This window comes from Emys orbicularis, chromosome 10 (assembly GCF_028017835.1).
Source record: "Emys orbicularis isolate rEmyOrb1 chromosome 10, rEmyOrb1.hap1, whole genome shotgun sequence".
Taxonomy (NCBI): domain Eukaryota; kingdom Metazoa; phylum Chordata; order Testudines; family Emydidae; genus Emys; species Emys orbicularis.
In genome coordinates this window covers 65,207,369-65,223,089 of record NC_088692.1, presented here as the reverse complement: position 1 = coordinate 65,223,089, position 15,721 = coordinate 65,207,369, and the positions used below count along the sequence as shown (strand labels likewise).

General features: G+C 44.1%; 1 protein-coding gene across 1 annotated transcript in view; it reads right to left on the bottom strand.

The window, feature by feature from the left end:
* NEDD4 (NEDD4 E3 ubiquitin protein ligase) overlaps positions 1-13,790 on the bottom strand; it is a 110,150-nt gene extending 96,360 nt beyond the window's left edge. Inside the window, exon 1 of the mRNA XM_065412592.1 lies at positions 13,630-13,790. Within this exon, the coding sequence (XP_065268664.1) occupies positions 13,630-13,674 (45 nt within the window). The 5' untranslated portion in view covers positions 13,675-13,790. The remainder of the gene's footprint in view (positions 1-13,629) is intronic.
* Positions 13,791-15,721: the final 1,931 nt, after the last annotated feature.

Sequence of the window (15,721 nt, the reverse complement as noted above, 5' to 3'; positions counted from 1 at the left end):
TCCTGCCAGGGAAGCGCAGATGAGCCCTCTGACAAAGGGGGAGGGAGCTTGGATAAGTGTGTACATGAACTATTCCTTGCAGTATGTTTTTTGTTTATTTGTTTTCCTTTCCCACAAACCTTCTCCCCCTCCATTCTTCCCAGGGCCTTTGTTCTCATATAAAAATGGCACCTGGCCTATTTGCAAGTTAAGACAAACTGATTGATTTTTCATTGTTTTACTGGGATAAAGTGAGAAAATAAAAGGTTAGAGAAGACATTCTAAAAAGAGTTGTATGGCAGTCTGGTTACACAATCCACATTAGGTGAGCATCATGTGCTTGGGTACAGGTACAACAAACAGAGGTAGAATCAGCCTCCACTTTTCATTTCTTTGGCTTGTTGTGCTACACAGGGGCCTATGTGGAGTACTCTGTTTATCAGAATAGCAATGTCTGCCTCTTATCCTCTAGCGATCTCAATGAAGCTTTCATGTAGATACTCTGCAATCCATTCCTGATGATTTCTATGGATGGCAGCCCTGTTTCTTCCTCCAGGATAGGACACTTTACCACACCACTCTTTGGCTAGCACCACAGGAGTTAACAGGCTAGGGGCAAGGTGACTTTATGACAGCTGGGCTTTGTGCCTCTGTCACCATCAAGTGAGAGATATAAGCCAAAAATCATTGCCTGTGAAAACAGTGTCAATATATTTACTATCATTTTCCTGTATCTGTACTGAGGGAGGGGGACAAACCATATAGCAACATGTGACTTTATTCCCCCCCACCACGCCACATTCACCATGATTTTGAGCTTGAGAGAAGTCTGTAGCAAGGTGCTCCGAAGCTACAGGGTCAATAAGCATTTCTTATTAAGGGTATTTGGGGGAGTCTCGTAAAGGGAGTTTTGAGACACCCCCCCCTTCGTTGACCGCAAATCGAATAGTGTATCTATTCATTTTTATCAGCAGCCTCTGGCGCTGTGGCCTTGAGGAGTCTCCCCCAGCTCTACACCTGCTGAATGTCTGACCCTGATCAGAATGAGAAAGAAGAGGACTAGGGAGGTGATGTTCTGCAAGATCCTTCAAGCCACAATTGTCTTGGACCATGATCAAAGATCTTAGAGGACCCTTTAGAATACAAAAGAGGAGGAAAGACTGAGAATAGAGTGGTTGCTGCACTGAGAGTGGGAAATGCACCATGACATAATGGGGTTGCTCAGGCAACGTACACAAGAGTTGCAGAGCATGGTTGACCTATAGCCCAAAGATCACACTCAGCAACCTTTGCAGTCATTGACAACTCCTTGGCTACTGCTCCTTACACCCCCCAGCATTCCACATGGCACTGTGGCGTATATCCTTACTTCTTCCACCACACTGCAGGATAAGAACCGTAGCTACACACATGCAGACCTGTGAAAAAAAAAATCACAGATTGGTGTATATACAGCCACAATGAACTTCACTGAACTACTGCTTACATACATGGGCATCGATGTTTACTGTTTATTTCTTTTTCACTAGGGACTGTTGCCAAAAGCTTTTAACCTTGTTTGTTTTTATTTGGATTTTATTGTATGCCAAACAACAGTTAACAAAACTCAAGTTCTATTTTTTAGAAAGCCAGAGTATTTTTATGAGTTTACACCAGGGGTTGCGGAATATACAGCAGAAGGCAAAAGGCCAGTGATATTTATGAATGTACTTCAAGTATTATGGAACTCATAGCAGAAGGCAAAGACCCTACCAACTACGGTGACCATACGTCCCGTTTTGGCCAGGACAGTCCCTTTTTTAAACCCTATCCTGACTTTTTTGGCAAAAGTGGGCATTTGTCCCATTTGCTCTTGCCAACTGATCAAGCTGGCAAGCGCAAATGGGACAAAGACCCACTTTTGTCAAAACACTCCAGTGCAGAGGAATGTGTGTGTGGGGGGGTGTGCATCGATGCCAGCCCCATGCAGGGGGACAATGCCAGCAACAACAGGCCCAGCCCCGCGCGTGGGGGGACAATCAGGTCTCTGGTGAACAGTGACACCTGTCCTGTGTGCGGCTAGGGACAGGCCTGCACACTGGGGGAAAGAGGGCTTGACCTAGCCCCACATGGTGTCCCATTTTCCCTTTGGGAAATATGGTCACCCTACTACCAACATAAAATCTAAAGTACACAAGACACTATTTCACAGAAAAATAACAGAACTCTAAAAGAGTACTTTACTAGTCAGCCACAGTAAAGCCTCCCTCAGCCACAGAGCTCCATGGTTGGCTCTTCTAATAGCCTTCTGGATGTTCAAATTCAGCAGACAGCAGGTCAACCTCACCCTCCAGCGTGAGGCAGCTTCCCCCCTTTGCCAATCAGATATTAAGCAGTATACAACATGAAGCTATAACCACTAGAATGTTTTTCCTCACAGAGATCAAATCTAGTGAGTAAAAATTCCAGCACCCCTTCCACCTACCAAAAGTACATTCACCGATTATTCTGCACTTGCTGAGCCAATAGTTGAATCATTCATTGGTGCTATTAAGATGGTCAGAATACAGCTTCATGAGCCAGGGGAGCAAGAGGTCAGCTGGGTACCCCAGAATCACTACTGGCATTTCAATATCACCAATGGTAACCCAGTAGTGAGGAAAGACTATCCCGACTGGCAACTTTCTGAACAGTCTTGTGTTCTTAGAGATGCAAGCAGGGCTGTCCCTAGTTATTCTGGGGCCCTACGCAGGTGAGTAAATTGTGATCCCTCATTGTGATCCCAACTGTAGCCAGGGCCAGCTCTAGGATTTTTGCCGCCCAAAGCAAAAACAATTTTGGACGCCCCCGCCCCCCCCGTTTTTTAATTACCCGACCCCGCCTCAACTCCGCCCCTTCCCCAAATCCCCAGCCCTGCCTCCTCCCCCCAGGCTCTCAAGCCTAGGAGGGAGGGGGAGAAGCGGCACCCGTGCCGCGGCCGCTCGGGATCTCCCCCTCCCTCCCAGGCAGCAGCAGCGGAGGTGAGCTAGGGCGGCCGCAGCACATTTTTAGGGGCGGCATTCTGGCGCCGGCCATGCCACCCCTAAAAATGTGCCGCCCCAAGCACCAGCTTGTTTTGCTGGTGCCTAGAGCCGGCCCTGACTGTAGCAGTACTCCCTTAAGCTGTGCAAATACTGCAGAATCATGCATCTGCATTAGTAATGCAGAGGAAAACTGGTGTTGAGCTCTGCAAGCTCCAAGCTTCTGTCAGAGAGTTGGCAGACACTGAAAAGCACCATTTCTCATTTGTATGGGTTGGATTTCACTGAGGTTGGTATTAGGACTTAAGTGTATGTACAGATCCATAGATCATAATTGTGAAAGGTATTTGGCACTCTTCACAAAATAAATTTGAAATTCCTTTCTTTAGAAACCATGCAAATCCAAGAGTCAGCATAAACTGATCTACACACACAAAAATAGGACTAATGTAGAATGGTATTTGGAGAAAGCTAACCTTGCGGTTATGCTTATATTTATATATATATATATATAGACACACACACCCCTCTACCAATTTAAAATAAATATTCCACACACCTCAACTACTTTCAGTCTGTTGGCAAAACTCACCTTAAAAATGGTTTTAACAAATCAAGTACTGATAGGTTTCTTTTCATACTTCAAAACTACTGATCTGTTTTAACTAAAGCTTTCTAAAACAAGTTCATCCTGAGGCTGACAGCAAATGTGGAAGATATCAGCCTACATAGTTAAAGTTTGGCAGCATTATAAGCAAATAAAAAAAAAACAAAAAAAAAAAACTTATGATAGGAAGTGTTAGGCAACCTTAACTACAGATAAAGCTACTAGCTCAGTCTATCAGAATACTGACAGTACCATGAAACAGCTGAACATTGTATGGGATGCTCGTTGATCAGACACTAGAGACCTCTAACTGGTAAACAAAGGCAATTCTAAACTGTCAACTATACTAGTAAAGGGAAAAGCTTACATGTGTATAGAAGTAAACAAAACTTTTTCAAATTTTACCAGGTCATGTGACTAACAACAATTAGAAGCTGTACAATATGTGAGTTAATGGCTCACCAGCAAAACAGGATAGTCATGAAGATGCCATGCTTCATGTTGGAAGTTTAGCAGCACCCAGGTCTAAATTCGTAAAAGTCCCATGAAAATAAATGCTGATATAGGTCTTATTTCAGACATTGAACATTCCTGCAGTACCTGTAGTGACAGCAATTAGTGTTGGCAGGTATCGGAGGTATTTTGCAATACAGATAAAGATTGTTTTCAGCTATTAACTTTCAGAAGAGAGTCAGACTGGTAGCATGGGGGAAAAAAATCAACAGTAACGTATCTTTCTAGCACCCGTCTCAGCATATTTATTCCTGGTGTCTGCTAGAGAGCTACTGTACTGTTTTGACTAAAGCAGCAAGAGGAATTTAGTGAATTAAGCATTCAATTAAGCAGAAGGCATTTTCTATGCAGAACATGATATTTGAGAATACTCCTCAAATCCAGCCAGCAATTGGCACACAAGATGTGCTTACTATCAAGCTGAATATATTTTTAGGGCAATCACTGGAAGGGTCAGAGATATTAAATCCCCCAAGTAGAAAAAGGAATTGGTGAATAGTAAGTTAAGTCTACTCTTTGCAAAGCTGTAGAACAGTGGGTTCTCAACGAGGGGTATATGTACCTCTGGGGGTACACAGAGGTCTTCCGGGGGTACATCAACTCATCTAGGTATTTGCCTAGTTTTACAACATGGCTATGTAAAAAGCACTAGTGAAGTCAGTACAAACTAAAATTTAATACAGACAAAATGAGAAAATAAGCATTTTTTCAGTAATACTGTGCTGTGACACTTTTGTATTTTTATGTCTGATTTTGTAGGCAAGTAGTTTTTAAGTGAGGTGAAACTTGAGGTATGCAAGACAAATCAGATTCCTGAAAGGGCTATGGTAGTCTAGAAATGCTGAGAACCACTGCTCTACAAATATACCATTAGCTATTCCAGTGACTATGAAGACTCCATGTCACTGTAAGTACTCTTTGGCCCATCTTGATTCCACAGTACTCTGTAGCAGAGTTGGAACTGGCTATCCACATTAGTAGCCTCATCAATAGCTACTGAGAGAAACTGAACCCGTAACTAGTACCTTTATAGTGATGACTACAATGTATTGACAGTTATAAACTCTGACAGGCATTTAAATGCCACAGCATATATACCATCATTGTTTTCTAGACATGTCTAAGTAGTGAATGGGTATAATGTTTGAAATTAAAGATGAGTTTTAAAAAGTTCTAAGTACAGAGTAGAAAATGTTCAAGAAAAAGGCTGCACAAAAGGTTACATATTAGAACAGCTTCCACAAAGAGCAGGTATTTCATCTGGCATCATGCTTTTAACTCAGAGTGCAACGTTTTCACAGCTTTGCTTTCTCAATACTCCTACTACAGAAGGAATTCACACAAGGTATTATAAGCCATCAAGAGCAGAATAGGGAATTTGGTTTGAAAATATATTTAAAATCTAGCATAAATCAAGCAGTTTTAAAGTAGATCAGTGTTTAATGTTGGCTATTCTACATCGTCCTCTTAAAAATTTAAAATGTCTAAGTCTTGCACTGATCTTAGCTGGTAATGAAACAATGGCTTGAGGTGAAAACATCCTGTTATTCTTTAGTTCTAATCATGTTCTTATTTTCCCCCCTATTTGCATAGGTCAAGAAACAGTCACCACTAAACCTAGCCAACAAATGCAGTTTCAAAACAGTATTAAAATAAAAGATAACAAATCAAACAGTGCAGTAATTAATCAAAAGCATGACAGATTACGTATTAAAGTCAATATGATGTGAATTACTAAGATCGTCATAGTCTGCACACAGTATAAAGATAAGAGCATAGCCGCCAAGACCCACTCTGCTATTTTTCTGATGTGTGAGTATTGAAAGCTCAAGTGAGAAAACATGCTAACAATTTAAAAGTTCACAAAGTTTGATGGAGAGCACAACAGAATAAACTGAGTTAGAGCATGGAAATTGGGGTGCTGGTGAAGGGAAGAGAACAGAATCTAGACTCAAGAAGTGTTCTGTGTACTGCAGTACACAAGGATATTCAAAGAGTGGCAGAAAAAGATAACAAGAGAATGAACTAAGGATTCAGGAGCTGGCTTTACACAAGGTATGTTTTGGATAAGTAGATGCGGTGATCTCTAAGGAGAGAGACAAATTGCCTAATTTCATAAAGTAGTCATAACTTTGCTAGACACTAAAATTAATGGATTTAGGACACTGGATTTATGACTTATTACAACAATCTGCAACCCACTAACCCCCTTTTTTGTCCTATAACTGCAGAGATTTTAACATGCATTGTAAGAGACCATTCAAGGTGAACTACTTATGCTAAACAATCTGTTCCACCTGGTGCTTAGTGAGGATACAGAGTACCTTTCCCTGGCAGGGAGCTTCTCAGGGAGGCTTCAGCCCAAACATCTACACTGCAATTCTATGGCCCCACCACTTGAGCCCCACAAGCCCAAGTCAGCTGACCTGGGCTCAGACTCTGTGCAACTTAAACAAAAAAACCAACACCACACTGTATAAGCGTGAAAGTGTCTCTCTTTCACCAACAGAAGTTGCTCCAATAAAAGATATGACCTCATCCACCTTGTCTCTATAAATCGCTAAACACCATTATGAAATTGCATGCCAGAAATGCACCAAGTCTAAGATCACTGTATGGCATGAGTTACACTCATTTATTGCTAGCATAAAAATCTTTTTACAATATAAATTTATGGAGTGCCTTTTCCAGCATGCTTCTCAAGTCATTAACTCACTTAATCTAGCCAACACTTAACCTGTAAGGAGCTTGCATTTTGAAAATGAACCCAGAAATCACAGATTAATAAATTCTATCACTCCATAGGAATTTCCAAGCCTAAAAACAGTCAGCAAATGTTTCAACTTTGTTTCCTGTCTGCAGCCAAAGGGTATGTATGTATTCATAACAGCTATCAGAGGTGTAGCCGTGTTTGTCGCTTTTTACAGATCCAGACTAAGTATATAAGGTGCCACAGGACTCTAACAGACGTATTAGAGCATAAGCTTTCGTGGGTGAATACCCACTTCCTCAGATGCATGTAGTAGAAATTTCCAGAGGCAGGTATAAATATGCAGGCAAGAATCAGTCTAGAGATAACGAGGTTAGTTCAATCAGGGAGGATGAGGCCCTCCTTTAGCAGTTGAGGTGTGAACACCAAGGGAGGAGAAAAGCAGTTTCTCCTTCCAAAAGCATTCTTGAGTTTTGTCTAAATATCTGAATGCAGCTCTTCTCTATCTCGGCGCACTCAGTGACAGCAGTTTCTCCTCCCTTGGTGTTCAAACGTCATCTCAAGGTTGAGATTAAGCAAGGAACGTTTCAGACCAAGAGGTTTTCAGAAAGTTCTGGGTAGGTGAAAAAAATGAGTGGCTTATAATGCAATTCCAATTCAATAACATCTATAGCAATTACTATTTACTGATTTATCAATAGGTACAGTACACCCCAAAATACATTAAAATGTTAAAGTTATTAAGTCAAGGATTCAAAACCTAGGCAATGCCAGAATTAAGGTTGCCTGTGCAACCTTAATTTGACATCCTTGTATATATGCATTATGATGTAGTCTTTAATTACATGACCACATTTTTCTCCACAGGACCACAGCCTCATTCAGTGCACAAGTTGGAGCTGCTCTGTGGATGAATCAATGTTATGTAGTGAAGGCGACTGTAGGACCCATGGGTTATTTGCTGCAGAAGTTGGAAGCTGTACAGTAAATGAGGTAGGGGATTTCAGGAAGAGAAAGGATGGTCTCACGGTTAAGGCAGTTGAATGCCATCATGAAAAACTGGATTCTATGTCTGCCTCTGCCACCAAATTCCATTGCGATGTTATACAAGTCACATTAGCCAAGCTTTTCACAGGTGGTGACTAATTGCGTGTTCCTCAATTTCTTGGTGCCTAACTTGAGACCTTAAGGTCTGATTTGCAGAAGTGCTGAGCACTTGCAACTGAAGTCAGTGGGAGCTGTCATTTGAACCTATCAAGTCCTATATAATGCCAAGTACTCAAAAATCAGGTCTCAAATCGGGCACCCCAAGTTAGTGGATACTTCTGAGTTTAATCAGTAAAGTGTGATCAAATACCCACTCATTTCACAGGCGCATTTTGAAAGTAATTACTATTTGAGCACCATTCAGATCCTGTAGTGGTGAGCATCAAAGAACTGCCCATAGGGAAATTAATAATTCTGTCTTCACAGCAGGGTTTGGATAGTGTTAAGTAAATAAGGACTGGGCCACACATTAAACTACGAGTAGAAAAATATTGAATAACTGCTCATTAAATGAGCATTTTCTCTGCTGTGCGCTGAACGAGGCCTGGATGTTCTGGGGAAAAAAATAGTATGTGATCATGTAATTAGACTTCATCATAATACATATGCACAGGGAGACCAACTTAAAGTTGGGTAGTTGTATGTGTAATTTCTCAGGTTTTTAAAAACCTGGGGAAAACAAATTCCATCATGTAGTGTCATACTGACACTACATTGGATTTCAGCAAAGCTGGAACCTTTGATCCATGGCTCAGACCTCAGACTTCATCCAATGGTGTAAGTGACAGCAGTAATAGGTGAGTTAACTTTTATGTGGACTTGCACTACAGGGAGATGAGATGCACATTTCATGGGTTTCACAGATATTTGCTGACAGCAGAGGAATGGTGAGCCTCAGGAATCTTGATATCCATCCTAGGCTCAGAAGGGGTGTGTGCTTTAGCGGGCAGAGACTCTTCTGTCCATTCCTGCAAGCTTGACCTCTTCTGCCTTGTCCCCTCCAAGCTGTCTGTCCCACCGCTGGCTCCTTGTCCCAGTTCTAGCCTCTACTCCTCAGACTTCTGATCCTAGATTCCTTCCCCAGTAAGTCTCAGTCTCACCCCTGCAGACTCCTCCATCCAAGTCTCCCCCTTCCCAGTTCCGCCCTACTCCTGTTCCCCCATCTCCTCGCCCATGTATTCCTAGTCCCCACCCACTGGTTTTGTTCTCAGTCCACCAACTCCCAGTTCCAGCCTCCCTTCCCAGAGCTCTCAACCATTCTCATCATCCACACTTCCCCTGGCTCCTTGTCCCAGTCTGTTTGCCCAGCTAGTCCCAGTTCTTTCCCTGCACCCTTGTCAGATCAGTCTCCCCTCCTCTCCACTGGTTCCCAGACTCCTTGCCCTGCCACATGGGCTGAGTAGTAGTGGAAGCAGTGACCTGCCTCAGGATTAAGTAGAAAAGAGGTTGAGCAGAAGAAAGTCCTTCTGCTAGACAGAAAGAATGGGGAGAGGTCTACTTGGTTTCAGACAGATAAGTAATGGATTGGGAGATTAATTTTTTCTTTGTTTATTTTTTGCTTTTTAAATTCTCTGGAACACGGAGCACTCTGTTGGTTTTTGGGTAATAAAAACCTTTTAGCCTGATGGCCCTGGGCAACATAAGAATAAGCTACATTGTCAAGAAGTATATGCTAAGGAATGAGAAATTTAGATGTGAATACTTTTTGGAATTCATGAAATGCCAGATGTTCACTCATCTTTTGCTATTTGCAGAAAACATGAGCTTTCGTGTAATGGAAGTCCTCTGAAAAGTGGATGCAAGATCTGAACTATGAAGTGCATGGAAGCAGGAAATGTACCATATTGTCCTATTACTAAACTGTTCCCTGAAATGCAACACGAAGAGCTCAAAATATCTGCTGTCTTGGCACCATAGAGTTCTGCTTTGGAAATTTTGAAATACTCTGCAATTTACAAGCCAAAAAAGTGTCCTTAATGAACAAGTGATCAGAAGTGTTCTCTCCAGGCAGAGTACATAGGAGAGAATTCTGATAAGTTTCTTTAACTAAATAGGCTATGAAGTCATTATTCATCTGGAAACAATTTCATTGTGTAGCTATAGATCTATTTTCAAGGTCTTCCAGTAGGAGAGAAGGGAGGCATTTTGGTTGAATACATATTTTCTCATTCTGGGCAGGCTTCTTTGCCAGCCCTACTTCTGTAGTAGGACAACATTTGTTATACTACAAATATGCAAGAAACACTTTCTTTTTTCAGCTTACACAACTGAGATTGCTCCTGTAATGTCTATTTAGGCACTAGAAGTAAGCACCAGTTGATACCTTTCCCCTTCAATTTTAGTAGATTGCTTTTAAAATATGCTGCACCCATTACATAAGAATGGCCCTACTGGGTCAGACCAAAGGTCCTGCTAGCCCAATATCCTGTTTTCCAACTGTGGCCAGTGCCAGGTGCCCCAGAGGGAATGAAGAGAACAGGTAATCATCAAGTGATCCATCCCATCTCCCATTCCCAGCTTCTGGGAAACAGATGCTAGGGACACCATTCCTGCCCATCCTGGCAAATAGCCATTGATGGACCTATCCTCCATTAATTTATCCAGTTCTTTTTTGAACACTGTTATGGTCTTGGCCTTCACAACATCCTCTGGCAAGGAGTTCCAAAGGTTGACTGTGCGTTGTGTGAAGAAATACTTCCTTTTGTTTGTTTTAAACCTGCTGCCTATTAATTTCATTTGGTAACCCCTAGTTCTTGTGTTATGAGAAGTAGTAAACAACACTTCCTTATCTACTTTCGATAGCACTCATGATTTTATAGACCTCAATCATATCTCCCCTTAGCAGTCTCTTTTCCAAGCTGAAAAGTCCCAGTCTTCTTAATCTCTCCTCATACAGAAGCCGTTCCATACTGTGGCAGATTCAACTACGCAGAGCAGACAAGAAATTTTTTCCCTTGTACTACTTCAACAGATTAAAGTGACCCAGTGATAGCAAATGCTTGACCAATGAAAGTGAGTAATGCAAGACTAGAAGTCAGTAAGGCTGAGATTTTGTGTGCCACCTGAAGGAAGCAAGTCCCACAGCCAAGGACTTTTCATCAAGAACTGCACCAGTACTAAAGCAAGCACATTTAAGAAGTCAGCAGGATCACCACTACCCTGGTAGAGAGGCAGTCATGTTTCAGTCTGTACAAAAATGTACAGTTCCAAACCATCACCTGGATTTGCACTCTAACCAAGCAGACAGTAATTTCAGAGCACACATTGAGTGTGCACACAGCTACCCATTTCAAAAAGACAGGCCAGACTCCTCTTTCTGCACTAGCTAAAGCTTATGAATGATTTTCGAAAACAGCCTCAGGCAAAAAGCATTGTAAAAGAAAGTTCCACCTGGAGGTGGAAAATGCACTTGAAAGCATTGCTTTCTTTAGCAAAAGGCATAGGCGCAGACTCTGTGGAGCACCCACAGAAAAAAATTAGTGAGTGCTTAGACCCACCAGCAGCCAAGCTTAGACCTACCAGCAGCCCCCACTCCCACCCGCCTGCTGTCCCCACAAATTAACTCCTCCCGGCGCATCCTGCACGCCATGGAACAACTGTTCAGCAGCGTGCAGGAGGCACTGGTCAGGAGGGGGAGAAGCAGGGACGGGGCGCACTCGGGGGAAGGGGCAGAATGGGGCGGGGAAGAGGTGGGGGTGGGGCCTTGAGGGAACGGGCCTAGTGGGGATGGGGCCTGGGGTAGGGCAGGGGTGGAAAGTAGAGGAGTGGGGTCGGGGGTTGGGAGAAGAGGTGGAGGTGGGGCAGGGTCGGGTCTGGGGCTGAGCGGGGGTTCAACACCCCTGGGGAAAATTAGAAGCCAGTGGCTTAAGGTTAACAAGTGGAGTAAGAGGAAATTTGTCAACATGATTTTTTTTAAACTATATTGAGACAGTAGCGTTTGCAAAAGAATTATCTGCACATTTGTCTTTTTCCTGTTCAGTGAGTAGTGTAATACTAAGTAGATGAGGGCAAGAAATGGATAGAGAGATTTGAGAAGCTATATCTAAGATTACTCATGAAAAAACATTAAAACAACACTAAGGTTACAAAGTCAAACATTCAAAAGTTAGGAAATGCCAGAATTAAGATGGTTTGTGTAACATTAATTCAACCCCCTTGTGTGTATGTATCATGTTACATTCTTTGATTACATGATCACATACTACTTTTTCCAAAGGACCCCTGCCTCATTCAGTACACAAGATAGACTAGCTCTATGTCTCCAATTGAGCATCCAAAAAAATCAGTGGATACCTCAGACCTTAATCTCAGTGCCTTAGTTCCCCCATCTGTAAAAATGTGGATAATACCACTCCCTTACCTCAGAGGGGTTTTGTAAAAGTGAATTAATGTTTGTGAACCACTCAAATAGTGGCAAAAATTGCAAGGTAAATACATTTACATAAAGCATGCATATGTTCTGATACACAAGAGTAGATCAAAGTCAGCTTTGGTAAAATATACCCGGTTGGCTCAAAGATAACACTCCAGGCATTTCACACAGGATACCAAAGTGCTCTCCAATGGAAACAATTTTTAATCACTACACACCTGGAGGGGAAAAAAAAAGTTGAGTTCATTTCTTCTTGGCAAGAGTGTATGCCACCAGAAGTCCCTCAAGGAATTAGTTCCCACTCATATTTCACAGGTGTATTACAGATAGTATACAAGAGTGGTACCCCTAAATTTATCAACCACTGGAAAACTTCAAGGGTCTTACCTTCAACTGAAACAAAATAGTAGTTAAAAAGTTCACTAATAAAGAGTCATGAAGTATTTGCAACTATCTTCCTCACAGATAGCCAGTATCTACATCCTGCATACATATGTGAAGTTTAAACCACCTGGATATATTACCACCTTCAGGTTGCAAACTCAGAACATAAGTTTCTAAAATCAGTCCGTTACCCAAGAGTTAAAATTCGAAGATAACACTACCCAAACAAAATGCACAGCCCAAACCTAAAGTTTCTTAGCATGCTTAGAAAAAGCAGATCATCTAGTCTCCCTCATCCTCCCTATGCATTGTTTACAAACAGATATCAGTTCAGATTGTTGGAATATTGACTTTGGTAGATTTAGGAAGTATACTACCGATTTCCAAGAGAGGAGGAAAGGTTTCAGATTTTGTTCAAAGAGGCAGGCAATCCACAAACCATTCATAACACGAGGTTAATTTTTCTTATCCAGCTAATCACTGGGACGTCTATCAACAGGAGAAAGTTACCAGGTTACCAACCCAAGCACCTCGCTCGAGGGGCCATCGCGGATGACAGGACTACCCGGTAGCCAGCGCCCTCGGGGCCGGACGCTGGGAGACCTGCTGCCACGTTCAGAGAGGGAGGGAGGCAGACACCTCTGGGTGGCGGCGGCAGCCACTCGGTAGAGGCCAAAGAAAACGATTACAGACAGCCCCAAGATCTGTCACACCCCTTCCCCTAACAGGTAGGTTTCTGCCAGCCCCGAGAGGGCACGGCACAGCCCCAGCCCACGGCAGCCACAGCCTGGGCTCCTCTCCTGCCTACACCGCCCGGCACCACTCTGAGGCCGGCACAGGCAGGGGAGGGCCCCCACGACAGGGACTCACAGTCACAGGCCCTCATGCCAACAGAGGAGGCCTGTCAGGGGGAGGGTCCGGGCACCACGCAGGAAAGCGGATGGAGAGAGCAAAGAGGAGCTGTCGCCCGCCTCCCTTCCGGAAAGCGGGCAACCTGGGGCCGCGCAACGAACCTCACCTCTTCGCTCGGCAGCCCGACCACCTCCACAGGAGAGGCCGCCATGGCCGGCCAGGCAGCGGTATCCTGGACCAACGGCTACACCACAGACGCACCTTCCTCACCACGACTGCCTACCCGTGTTTACACTCTGCCCCGCCCCGGCACACAGCGCGCGCGGCTACAGCCAACAGGTCGCGCGTGCGCGCTCCCGCGATCCCAATCAGGTTCTCCAGCCCTGGAGACAGATACTCCTTCTGATTGGCTCAGAGCCCCGCCTTCCTTCCAGCCTTGGAGACAGATATCCCTTCTGATTGGATCAGAGCTTCGGCTTCCCTCCGCCCCTGGAGATAGATACTGTTTCTGATTGGTTAAGAGCCCGGTCTTCTCTCCGCTCCAGCAGACAGATACTCCTTCTGATTGGTTAAGAGCCCCGCCTTCCCTCCGCTCCTGAAGATAGATACTCTTTCTCATTGGCTCAGAGCCCCGCCTCCGCTTCTGGAGACAGATACACCTTCTGATTGGCTCAGAGGTTCGGCTTCCCTCCGCCCTTGGAAACAGATATTGTTTCTGATTGGTTCAGAACCCAGTCTTCCCTCCGATCCTGGTGACAGATACCCCTCCTGATTAGCTCAGTAACCCGCTTAAATGGTGAGCGGCGCCCCCCAGAGATCAAAGGGTGCAGCGTCTACCTGCTCTGCTCTGGGTAGCCCATGGAGGTTCCTTAGGCGTTGGCCTGGTGACTAGGGTGACCAGATGACAAAAACAAAATATTGGGACCCATAGGGGGGCAGGGCGCCGTCGGGATGCGGGACAGACAGTTGAATATCGGGACAGTCGGGACATCTGGTCACCCTACCGGTGACCCAGGCTACAGATGATGGTTAAACAGGAGCGACACACTGGGCCAAGCAGGCAGGGAAGTGCCAGTACCAGGGGCTGGGATTCTCCGCTGCTTTAGCCGTTCCAGGTACAGTGCCAGCCCTAAGGATTCAAAAGTCACATGATTTGCCCTAAAAATTGTGAGATTGGTTTAACAAGCACGAACTTTACTAATCAATAGGTGTGGCCTTCGGGCTTTGTCTTATACATCGTCTGCAGTTGGTGACTTTTTGAGTCACATTTTCAAGTTTTTCTCTACAGCCCCAAGGCTAGACACTGTGAAAGTGAAATGAATTATATTAAAGAAATAGAATGAATTAAAGAATGCTGTATGTACCTTTAAGTAGAAATGAGAAATGCTGCAATCCATGTGGCAGGAAAGCAGACATTAACTGCTTAATGAATTGCCCCACTTAAGGGCAATTGGTGAAGCATTAGCCTTAGATCGATAAAAGTTAATAAGGAAGCAGGATATGCATATTGTGCCCCATGCAAATTTTACAATTTTGCTCCCTCTGTCCCTTTGTTTAGTTCGCACCCTTTTATCTGTATAAATAAGACTGTTTGAATCTTGCATGGGGGCTCACATTATCTGAATGTATTAGCAGAGCGCTGTGCTAATAAAACAGAGTGGTCTGACAAACTATGAGTCCTGAGTCTAACTTTGACAATTTGGAGGTTCCACCGAGATGGCAACCGTCTTCAATGTGTTTCCTGACCATTATTGTAGGACGACCGTGGTAGCCGGCACCTGGGCATTTGGCCCGAGCAGTCCTCCTACTGAATGGAAGGGCGCACGACCACAGTGAGGTCTACGCCATCGAACCTGTTGGTTCCCACTCTGTTCTGGTAGGGATCCCGGGATCTGACATCAGGAATCTGGTCAGGTAATTATTTCTGTGTTTTGTCCGGACTGAGGACTGTCCTGTCTCTGTGTCTATCCGTCCTCCTGTGGAGTGTTTGAGTCTGGGTGCCGTCTCCGTCTGGGGATCGGCCAACCAAGGGGTTCCTGTCCCCGCGGTCTGAGTGAGTGAAATCTGCACAATCGCAGCCGCACCGCACCTTGGGTAAAACCCTTGGTGTGAAAGCAAGGGCGATTGAGTCAGTAGCCTGTGGGCTCCTTTTGTGTGTTGCACCGGACATCGCTCTGACGAACCCGAATTTCCTTCTTGTGTGATTGGTGTGTGTAAAGTCCTCCTGTATTGGTAACCAGACGTCTAAGTCGGGACAG